At 34.9% G+C, this 12437-nt stretch overlaps 1 protein-coding gene across 1 annotated transcript; it reads left to right on the top strand.

Moving 5' to 3' along the window:
- Nucleotides 1-1302: 1302 nt before the first annotated feature.
- LOC129753365 (larval cuticle protein 1-like) lies at nt 1303-1848 on the top strand. Its single transcript, XM_055749185.1, has 2 exons — nt 1303-1454; nt 1635-1848. Exons 1-2 carry the CDS (start codon nt 1303-1305, stop codon nt 1846-1848), a joined length of 366 nt encoding a protein of 121 aa, XP_055605160.1.
- The last annotated feature ends 10589 nt before the right edge of the window (nt 1849-12437 follow it).

Below are 12437 nucleotides of genomic sequence, written 5' to 3'. Positions count from 1 at the left end.
GTTACTTTTTTTCATAGTACTCTTTCAAGCATTGCGGGATATACTGCCCCTACTCGCATAACAGTCCCATATGAATTTTCGTCATTTTTCATCTAACCTGACAGTTCGTCATTTTGAACATAGGGCTTCAATATAAAACAATAAAAAAAGAGATTTTGTTCTAGAAATTTCGTAAAAAATATCAACTTGTGGCTGTCCCATATGAAATATACCCGCATAACAGACCCATATGTGAAATACCACGGATTTGGCTACTTTTCAATGCTTCTTTCGGCGAAATAGTCTTTGATTTATTGTTTTGAATCATTTAAAAAGGATTTAACTCACTTGATGTCGAATTATGCACCCTAGTTTTCGAAGCCAGGCCAGTAAGAAAGAAGGAATGTCTTCCTAAACGAAAAACTATCAGTTGCAATCAAAAATCGTAAAAAGATTCAACTTACAGTGCGAAATTCACGATATTTTTCCAAAAGTATGTTTCTTTTAATGAAAATTGTATTTAAAGGTTAAAAGATGATCAAATTTAAGTCTTAGAAAGAAGCTTGGTGATAAAAACATATTCTGTTTGGGACTGTTATGCGAGTAGATTTAAAAAAGGTTTGAAATATGCTCGCATAACAGTCCCATAACGAGAAAATTGGTGCTCCCGATCATATGAATGACCCAATTTAGAAAATTTCAGGTCATAGATTTATAATGACAACCTAGAACACATTCCATTAAATGTTTTTCGTTTATGCTGAAAGTTGTGATCACAATTTCAAAATATATTCCAAAACAGAAAAAGCTGATTTTCTCGCTTGCTTGTTTTTGCATATGGGACTGTTATGAAAGTAGAAGCAGTATTATAGTAACCCTAACTTATTCCCCTTTGGCTCCGGCCATGAACTTTTTGAAAACTAGGATATTTCATAAATTATGTAGATGCTTTAAGTGTGAATCATAATTACGTTAATTTTGAGTAGAAATAAATAAGTTTATATAAAAATTTAATAAATATTTATTATGCAGGGATAATTCGGAACTGAATTAGCATCTAGAGCCTTTTTAAATTAACTTATGAGTAAATAAAAATCGATACTTCCTAATCATATGATCTCATGTGTTGGGCGTCAGGGCAATGGTCGAAATTTTCAAAGCCATCTTCCAAGGATGCAATCTTTCTCCGAAATTGATAGTTATTAGAGGACAATCAATCATCCGTCGTTGTCAAATGTTGTTTTCGTTGTCATAATTTCTGATTTTAAATAAAAGATTTCCCCTACACTCTAACATTCGTAGCTTCGCTGTTATCTCGACAAGATGTCAAAGTTTATCATTTTCGCGGCAATCATCTGTACCTCCGTCAGTTGTCTTCTGGCGGTGCCAGTCCAAGAGGCCAGATACCAGCCCTCGGATGTCCAGATCGTCCGCTACGAGAACGATCACAATCCGCAGGAGAATTATCAGTTTCGGTAAGTGCGTCTTCCGTGAATTTTGTTTTTTTTTATTCATTATTTACAAAACTTCATCTCGAGTAGACACGACATAATCTAACTTTGTCATGTTTTTAATTTACACCATCATCCATTGTGTGTCTTCGCGGATCATCTTACTTCAAACCGAAACGAATGAAATCATCATCTGACACGCAGCTACGCGCTTAGCGATGACCAGACACGCGACGAAGTTGGAACGCTGAAGGACGGCCAAGATGCCGAGGGTAACGCTGTGCGCTTCTATGTGGTACGTGGGGCCTACTCTTACGTGGGACCCGATGGCCAGGCACACTGGGTTCACTATACGGCCGACGAGACCGGATTCCATCCACGCACCGGAACTGGACCGGAACCGGACAGGAAGTTTTAGACGCGCGCTTACGTGTTGTTTGATGCGGTGACCTTAGCGAATCTTGGATGACTGGACTTGGATATAGAGATGTTGTAAATCTGTCACATTGATTGGATACCTCAACTCTCTTTACAAGAGCATTGGAAAAAAAACGTGTGATCATACTTCGACTAACGAGCTCAACCTAATAGTGACATGGAAGATATCCGAAAATAAAAAAAAAATCTAATAAACCATACTTTACAGCATTACAACAGAGCGTGAGAAAGTTTCATTGTGGCCGTGATTTAATCAGCGTTAAAAACTGTTAGGTATACTGGTGGTATTTAGAAAATCGGCAAAACAGATTAATTGCTTTCACAGATACGTATTAATAGTTAGAAGGAGCTCCAAAAATCCGTGAGTCTCGGAATGAAAAGCTTCGGGTCCGAATTTGTTCTTGGTGATTAAAGAAAGCGCTCTAAAAGCCGCGCAGTTTGGTTTAACTTGCCACCGTCAACTGGGGGAAAATCTAGCATTTTTCAACATCAATACCTTGTTAATAAAAATTGTACACCAGGGTGACCCAAAAACAGGGTTATGTTCCGGAATAGATACTTTGGGGCTAAAATCGCCTGAGCCTGCCAGAAAGCCGCATGCCAAATTTAAGCTAATTTGATTAACTCTCTAAAAAATCAAGTTTGAATAGAAAGTTGAGTTCATTTGTTCTTGCGGAACTGAAAAATTCACTTTTTGGCCTTACTTTTATGCACATAAACCGATTGCTCAACCAATTCCTTTTCTTAATCTAGACGTGACTTCACACATTTCTTTTGACAATCATTGATACATGAGATGATAAAAAAAAAAGATGAATAGTAGAAGAGAGGTATGTCAATCTCAAGGATGTGCTATTCAAACAACGAAAAGCCGTTGGTATGTGGAATGTGGAATAACAAATAATGTTACCGCTCACCCTTGAGATTGATGTACCTCTGTTCTACCCTTAATAATTTTTTGGTCGAAACTAGAGATGTACCGAATAGTGGTATTCGGCGAACGGCCGAATACCGAATATTTTTCTTTCAACTATTCGGCCAAATGAATATTCGGCCGAATATTCGATTGAATATTCTATTGATTTTTCAATTAAAAAAAACGAAAGCGATTATTTTAATTTCCTACTATTTCTACCATATTAATGCCCCTCATTTTTATGAGTCAATTATTTTCAACCAGATGATATTTTCAGATGATGTACATGTTTTTTTCATGTAGTTTTAAAATGTCACCAATAACTGACAGGACCACTGCTGATAAGTATCGCTCAGAGCAAGTTCACTGGTGTAGGGAAAAAGTGGTACAAATTTTAACATTTTGAAAATTTTACCATGCAAAAATGTTTTCAAGATCCTTGGGCGTTGTATTTTTTTACAACACTGTTTCTATTTCGACCGTATGTGACAGAAATATTGCTATTTTTGCATCACAGCATGCGAAACTATAACACGTGTTGTTAAAAAACTTGAAGGCCACAGATCTTGAAAATGTTTTTGCATGGCAGAATTTTCAAAATGTGCAAAAAGTGACAAAATTTCTACCACTTTTTCCCAACACCAGTGAACTTGCTCTCATGGTCGTCCGACCTTATCAAAGTAATCTATATCAATATCATCTCTTTGAAAATCCTGTCATAAAGCAACGCGATCAGAGCATTCCATTTTTCTGTCATCATGTTGCTGACAGGAATTAATGTTGCAAGACCTTTGTATCATACCAACCCAGTTTGGTCGCGTTTGTTTTTTTTTTCAAAATAAAATCTCATAACTGGTGCTGTGTTTGCACCACTCACCAGGCTATATCCTACAGAGATAACCGGATCAGGTAAGTAGTGTTCGTTTTTTGTCAATCAAGGTCTTAAAACGATATATGGTTTAACAGGAACTATCTGTGGAAGTAAGACTAACCGTTGACCAGCAAGCATCTTCGGAACCCCGCCAGATGTTTTGACCTTGAGGAACAGTAAGTTTTTTTTCCATTCAAGCAGCTTCCTGTTGATGTAGAAGATAGACAACCCACCCTAGTCCGGATTCAGGTATAACTCAGACGCTCGGATATTCAATCAAGAGCTCACTACTCCTGTCCAGATCGTGTTGAGCAGTTTAGGGCTTCAACCACTTCCGTCGATTAACCGGGTCTCAAGAAATAAAAGTCACTTATCGACGTTCATTCCGGAATAGTTTCAATATGCATCAGCACTTGCCAAATAGTTACGACTGGTCTTGGTGAAGCATTAGAAATAGTTTTGTGAAAAATTAAAGTAATTAATCCAATTTCAGTTCTTTATTTAGTCAGTTGGCCAATAAAAAGATCCCCTGACTTGAATCCCCTCAGTTAATTTTTTCTGATGATCTCTTTTTAAATTTGTTGTAATTATAAAATGTTCATTTTTCATCACTGGTATGCGCTGATTAATCCAAAGTCATACTAAATAACTTAAACAAAGATTTTAAGTCTCACAGAATGCCTAAATTTCTTTATTCATTACAAAAAATTTTATGAAAGGTTCAGTCGATAGAAAACGAAAATAAATGACCACCATGTTGGCTTGGAATTCACTCATTTAGATTGTCGCGATACCTGACTGTATGTAGCATTGATATGATACATAAGTAGCATGACAGGGATATTTAAAAGTATAATAATATCGCGTGACATTGTACGTTTGATGGTTACCGTTTTCCTGTTCTGGACAGGACAGGACAGCAAAAGTTTTCAAAAACTACGATGATCTTTAACCTTAAGCAAACAATACTTTCTACCACGCGTATCCACACGGTCAAGCATTTAGGACGATTTTTGTTGTTGCGTTTTACAATTTTCTAGCACAAAAAATGTCAAATTTCTAAACAAACTTGAGGCTCGTTAGCGATTCCTTAGAATCAGACAAATGAACTGTAATCTGGCATGGGGCGTTTTCTAAACTCTAAACCAACAGCTTTTATCCCGAATCTTTTCAATATAATCGTAACATGAGGTAAATCGGGACAGTCTTTGTACTTTTTGTACTTTTTTGTAACATTTCTGTCAAAGTCAGGTTTTAAGAGCTTTTGGCTAATGAAAATTTATTTTGTGGGCCCAAAGCAAAATAAATCAATGCTTAGCTTAGCTTAGCTTAACACATTCTCCTTAATCATTGGACCGAAATGCTTAAACAATAGTTTTTAAACTTTTTAAGAAGAGAAATTACCGTGAATTTGTTTTTATGAAATTAATTTGCGGCTTTATCGGTGAGGGTTAAAGAGTGGAAATGAAAGACGGATAGAAGATCAGAAGAAAATTCTAAGGTGGTGAAAAGAGCGAAGAGCATTTGGAATAGAAGCTAGACCACATACTAAATTCTTTGTCCCGCACCAAATATTAGTTTTTAAATTATTTATTTACATTATTCGTTGCACTTTAGTTATGAAAGTCCTAAAAATATCTTAAATATTCAACAATGTTTTGAAACAAATGCATTTCGAATTCCATGACAGCATGCGAGGCTCAGTAGAACGAATTCCAACCCTAGGCAAAAATCTACTAAATCCGAAAATAAAAGATCCGTCAACTTTTTTTTGCCATATTAGTTCTCATTTAACAGTTTGTAAGTATCAGACAGAGAGAATTTCAAAAATTTGTCTACTACCCTAGAGTCAATGCATACTTAAAGGCGCAATTTTTTGGTTTTAAATGAATACAGTATTTTTAAGTGCTTTCCAAACACCTGGCAGCACTGGTTTGGTGATTGGTTAATCGTTTGTGTTAGCTCCCTTAACTTTTGCTTTATTTCTTTAGTTTTAATCAATATTAATTACTTTATTCGTTTTTAAATATAAAGTCAAGTAGTGTTCTTTGTGGAAAATATATTGTTACGTGTCTTCAGTGTTGTTTTGCTGTGATTATCATGAAATAAAACTGCCGATATCTAAGTTTGCTTAGCATTTGGATGGCGGGAAAAAGCGAGTTGTGAAAGTGACTTTGGACTTACTGTGATATCTCTTTTTTTTCTTTTTGCTAAGAGCCTCGTTACTGCTTACACTCATCACTCTCTTGTGACCTCACGTACTATTGCATGTATCAACGGTTTGTAAACACTCCCTGTATCAAAACGTAAGTACCTATTCCGAAATCGTATTGTCCCTGATTGAGTGAAAAGTTATTGGCCGTTCTGTTAGTAGATGGAACGCAGACGGTACAAGACTTAACGACTTAATTTCATCACATCAAAAATCATCGAGGCCTTGTTAGTAGATGGAAAGCAAGTGTCTCACTGATGACCAGTGATTAATCCCAGTACCCGAACAAACAAAATCATCGAGACCTTGTTAGTAGATGGAAAGCAAGTGTCTCTTTGATGACCAGAGATTATCCAAAAAAACCGCTTGTCAGTAGATGGAACGCAAGTGGTAACTTATCATTAATTCCTAGCACCCAAAAATAACTCCAACTGTTTTCCTTCTTCCCTTATTGTTGCCACTGTTGATACCGTTGCCGCTGATACATCCAAACGCATACAGTAGGTACTCCGCTTCGAACGGGCTGCGTGTGGTTCAATGCTGAACGGGTGAAAAAAAATTTACTCCGCATTGTTGTTGCCTGTGACTCGCTCGCTTAGTGGGAACGAAAGTTCCTCGCGAAGAGTAGTTTGACCGTTTTTCTGACGCTGAATGGATATTCAATATCCCGCGTAGATTGTTTTGAATGTGTTGTAGTGTGAATAATGCCCTGTCCGAATGAGTACACGTACTAAACCCGATAAAGTACCTGCTTAAATATTTTACCTGTGTCATTTTAACTCCAGTATTTCCAAAAACCACCCTCAATTGTTTTTTTAATTCTTGATAATCTAGATTTTAATAAATTTGTGCTGTCTCCTTCTTATTTATTTTATCATTATTTATTTTGTGCTTGTTTTTCATCATTTGTTTTAGTTTAATTTAGCTTCATACTAGAGCTAAATTACCTTGTTTAGAGCTTCCAAATCTGATCTTGACTCTTGTATTCTTTTGATTTGTCGAATTCCTTGATTGAAAAAAAAAATGGACAAAGAAAATGATATGATGATATGTGTTGATTGCGAGCGACCTGAGAAAAACGCGAATTCCCTTCTAACATGTGCTTATTGCTTCACTAATGCTCATTTTAGGTGTCGTAATTTAATAGGTAGTGCTGCGCGAAAAATGAAAGATCAATTGTTTTTTTGCAAACCGAGTTGTTCTGAAATTTATGTAAAAATTATAAACTCATCAGTTAATCAGACTTCTATGATCGATAGCTTTAAATCAGAATTAACATCAACCATCCAGAATGCAGTTTCAAATGAAATGCGTTCAATTAAATCAGAATTTCAAACTGTAACTGCTGCTATTGAAGCGTCTCAAGAATTCTTGTCCTCTAAATTTGATACTATTCAGACCGATTTTAATAACTTGAAAGTCGAAAATGAAACTCTAAAAGGGGAAGTGTCTGATCTTAAAAAATCGCAATCATTCCTTTCCGGAAAAGTTGCTAAGTTGGAAAATCAGCTGGACAAAGTTAGTAAAGATTCCATCTCCAAAAATGCCATGATTCTAGGGGTTCCTTATGTCCAAAACGAAAATACAATTGATGTCATTTGCAAGGTCGGTCAGAAACTTGGTTCTAACCTGCAAGCAAGTCAGATTGAATTTGCATGTCGATTATTTTCTAATAAAAATAAATTAGACCCTCTTGTTCCAATTAAGGTGATTTTTAATGAAATTTCGGCCAAAGAGGAATTATTTTAAAAAAAGCGCACCTTTGGGAAACTCAACTCCACAGCTGTTGACCCGTCTTATCTCGTAAATGGTAAATCTACAAATATAATGATTCGAGATGAGCTAACTCCTTTATCGTTAGAATTTCTTACTGAACTCCGAGAATCTCAAGATTTACTTGGCATGAAATATATCTGGCCAGGTAGAAATGGGGTCATCCTTCTTAAAAAAGATGATAATTCTAAATTGGAATATGTCAAAAACAGGGAAGATCTGGACCGTATTATGACCAAGTATGTTTTTACACCAAACAATAACAATAGCTCCGTTGAAAATACAACACCTTCACCTAAACGTAAGAGGGTTTAAAAATCTATATTTTTAATTTAAAATTTGTGTGTTCTTGTTTCTTTTATTTTAATTATGGATACTTTTAAAAATAGATATAACGATAACATAGAAGATTTTAATTTAGCAATAGGAACTGATAATAATAAAAATCTACGAATATTTCAATGGAACATTCGGAGTATGAATGATCTGGAAAAGTTTGATAACATTCTTCAGGCTATTAAACTTTCTATAGTGGTATTTGACGTGATTGTGATTTGTGAAACCTGGCTCGTAAAAGAAAACTGTAAACTCTATAATATACCTGGATACTCGTCGATCTTTTCATGTAGATGTCAGTCCAATGGAGGATTAGCGATGTACGTGAATAATAATCTAAATTTTAAAATAAAAAACAATATTGAACTAGATGGTTTCCACAATATCAGCATTGAACTGTCGTTAAATGGCCAGTTCATCGACATTCATGGAATTTATCGACCACCGTCCTTTGCTTTTAACAATTTCTGTGACAGACTTGAAAATTTGCTCTCCTCTGTTCCTGACAGTCACTCTTGTTTAATAGTTGGAGATATAAATGTTCCAGTTAACTTAGAATCCAACAACGCAGTTATAAGATACAAACTCATCATTGAGTCGTTTGGTTATATATGCACAAATACATTTCCCACGAGACCAAGAAGTCAAAATATTCTTGACCATGTAATCACAAAACTTTTAGATTCCTCTAGGGTAACTAATGACACTATATACAGCGATGTTAGCGATCATTGTCAGTTGGTTACAACGTTGAGTCTTCAATCCATCAAGAAAAAAGTCCTACTAGAGAAAACTATTATTGATCATATACAATTAAATCAACGCTTTAGCAATTATTTATCGCAAATACGCACAGTGACTGATGCAAATTCCTGTTAAGAAAATATTTCCTCTGTTTATTGTACTCTTCTTCGTGAATGTACCAAAAAATTTAATAAGTGTGTTACTATTAAAGGAAAATGTTGTCCTTGGATGTCTTTTGACCTAATCACGTTAATAAAGATAAAAAATAATTATTTGAAGAGAGTTAAGAGCAACCCTGATGATTTCCATTTAAAAGAGCTCCTTAGACACATTTCTAAAAAGGTCGAAATTTGCAAGAGAAAAGCTAAGAAGGATTATTATGAAAACCTTCTCAATAACTCATCGCATGCCAAATTATGGAAAAATATAAACACTCTTTTAGGAACTTCCAAAAAAGATTCGAGACCAGAGATGAATTTGAATGTAAGCAATTGCCATATTAACAATAAAAAAGATATTTGTCAACACTTCAATTCCTACTTTACAAACATTGGAAAGAATCTGGCCAATAGTATTGTAACCGATCCATCCTTTGATAATTTGTCATTTATAAATAGAGTTCCAAACACAATTTTTTTACGTCCTGCAAGTAGTAACGAAGTTGTTCTTATAATCCAATCTTTAAAAAACAAAAAAAGTTGTGGTCCTGATAAAATACCTAGCAGCCTGATAAAATCTAATTGTTTGGAATTTTCAAGAATACTTTCTGAGTGTTTTAATAATATTTTGGAAACGGGAATTTATCCAGAAATCTTAAAAATCGCAAAAGTTGTCCCCGTCTTTAAATCAGGTGATGCCACATGTATCAACAATTACCGTCCAATTTCAACGCTTAGCGTATTCAGTAAAGTGTTTGAAAAACTTCTAATAAACAGACTAAACCAATTCATTAATGAAAATAATATTTTATACAACCTGCAATACGGCTTCAAATCCGGCTGCAGTACATTGATAGCTATGTGTGAACTGATTGATTCTGTCATAGAAAATATAGACACAAAGAAAATCGTTGGAGGATTGTTTCTAGATTTGAAAAAAGCCTTTGATACTTTAGATCACGAAATCCTCCTCAAAAAACTTGATCGGTATGGTATAAGGGGTGTTGCTAATACCATCATTAAAAGCTACCTTACAGGTCGGGAACAATTCGTTTCTATCGACCAAACAGAAAGCTCTTTGGAACCACTTGATGTGGGTGTACCACAAGGCAGTAATATTGGGCCATTGTTATTCTTATTATACATCAATGATTTAAGCAATCTACCTTTACACGGCACTCCCAGACTGTTTGCGGATGACACTGCTTTGTTTTATCCTGGAATTTGCCCAAAGATTATAGTTGAACAAATGGAAAAAGACTTAGAAATTCTTCACAAATACTTCAACAGCAACCTTCTAACTCTAAACTTATCGAAAACCAAGTACATGATCTTTCGCTTGTCCAGAAGAGTTATCACCAGCAGTTATCACCTTTTTTTCGCAAATTCTACAATTGAAAAAGTTGACAACTTTAACTACTTGGGTTTGACACTGGATGAAACACTTTCCTGGAGTCCTCATATAAACAACATAATCACAAAAACATCGTCCTTGAGTGGCATTCTTTGGAGAGTCAGGAATTTTGTACCGCCCCATGTTCTAATGAAATTTTACTTTGCATTCATTCATTCCCAGTTTAACTACCTTATAGCAGTGTGGGGGAGGGCATCTTTGTCCCTTCTTGCCCGGTTGCAGACGTTACAGAATCGTTGTATGAAAACTATCTTCAAACTACCTTTCCTCTATCCAACTTCATTGCTTTATTCAAGTACATCTCATAATGTTTTGCCATTATCTAAACTGTGCAGCTTGCAAACATTAATGTACGTGTTCGATAATTTAAACTCCACAGATAATAACCGTAATTTATTGTTTAGCTCAGGTACTCGCTCTCGAATTACTCGTCAGTCTAATCATTTGCTTCAAAGTCGCTGTTCAACATCTTTCGGTCAACGCAGAATCTCCTACATTGGACCATTATCTTACAACAGTCTTCCAGAAGTCTTTAAAAGCACTAACAACCGTAACTCTTTCAAAACCCAACTCATTCGTCACCTCAAAGGAATGCTCTAGTCAATAACCAAATCACCTTGCCAGTTTTTTTTTTTGTGTATTAGTCAATAATTTTATTTTTAATCTGTTAATTTTAATTTAGTAGTAAAACATTTAGTAGTAAAACTTTTTTTTTTAATTTTTCTTTTGTAAAGCATTAGTTTAATAGATTCTTGTTTAATTTTTGTTGTTTTGTTAAATAAAATGGATCTCTTGAAAGGAAATCATTTTGCACTGAGATTCATGTTAAATTTAGTTTATCGTATCGTACCCTTTCCCCGCATAATGTAAATATTTTTTTAAGTTCTCAGCATGAGTAAATTTTGCTCGCGTTAAGTTGTTGTTGATAATTGTTTTTTGCTGTCAGGCATGCTGAGAACAGAAAGCGTCCATTACCAGGGAGCTCAACGGAGCCTTTTGGTGTGGGGGAGTGTGGTGGGCCGCTTTATTAAAAAAAAAAAAAAAAAACAGATAATTACTGGATAAACATTAGTTATTGGACAAATATTAGTAATTTTAAAATAACCGATGATCACGATCCATTCAGAAGAAAAATATATCATTTTGGAGTCTAGGGATCAATTATACCCATAACATACATTTTGGAAAACTTATTCTTAAGAAAAGTTTCGTTTAAGTTTCGTTTAAGTTTCGTTTTGCTTTGAAAGTATGGCATAATGAAGTTCAAATTATACTCTAACGATTGACATTTTGGAATAAATATTGTTATTATAATTTCAAGTTACTATAAATCAAGTATCCCCAGGGATCAAGTATCCTCATCAAGTATCATCATCCTCACTCTCCCCTATTCAAAGCCACAAAACAAAACTGTGTTTCAAATACGCACCGCTGCATATCCAATACGCGCCTGGCAGCCGAACACACCCAAAAGCAGCCGAAGCAGGGATGTCCTTCCAGATTTTGTCTGAATCTTCCCGATTTTTTGAGCTTCTGCCAGACATTTTTTCAGGTTTCCAGACTTCCAGACTTTCGACGTATCTTTCACACAATTCCAGACTTTTAGGTCAGGACAAAATTGTTCTAAGAAAGTACGAATATTCAAAATATTCATGGTATAATATGACAGGAAATGACAAGAAATTATGAATTTTAAATTCAGAAGTGTTCGAAAACTATTAAAAATAGCAAACGCTTCGAAGATGTTTGTTAAATTGAGAGTCAGACAGAACACGTAAACTGATAATGACAGGAACAAACATTGAAAACTGGCGACCAAAAAAAAGGTCACCACTTTGAAAAGTAAGCTATTTTCAAACATTTCCAGAAATTTTTTCAAAATCTTCCAGACTTTTTCCAAAAACACTTACAAACACTTTGACTGAAAAGAAAATCATTATGGACTAATCAAAATAAAATAAAATGAAAAATAGTTTTTTTACTGAATCAAAGCAATCGAAAGATTCCTTTTAATTCAACCAATTTCTTTCGATGGTTTCGATTCAGTTGAATCATTCAACAAGTAGGCTCACAACAACAAAAGAGTTTTTTCAAGCTGTATGAACGCTCAAAACATGGGTTTCAACTTATTGTTTTCCTTCGATG

This window comes from Uranotaenia lowii, chromosome 3 (genome assembly GCF_029784155.1).
Source record: "Uranotaenia lowii strain MFRU-FL chromosome 3, ASM2978415v1, whole genome shotgun sequence".
Taxonomy (NCBI): Eukaryota; Metazoa; Arthropoda; class Insecta; order Diptera; family Culicidae; genus Uranotaenia; species Uranotaenia lowii.
Note: the sequence above shows the minus strand (reverse complement) of the source record. Positions and strands in the feature narration are given on the sequence as shown.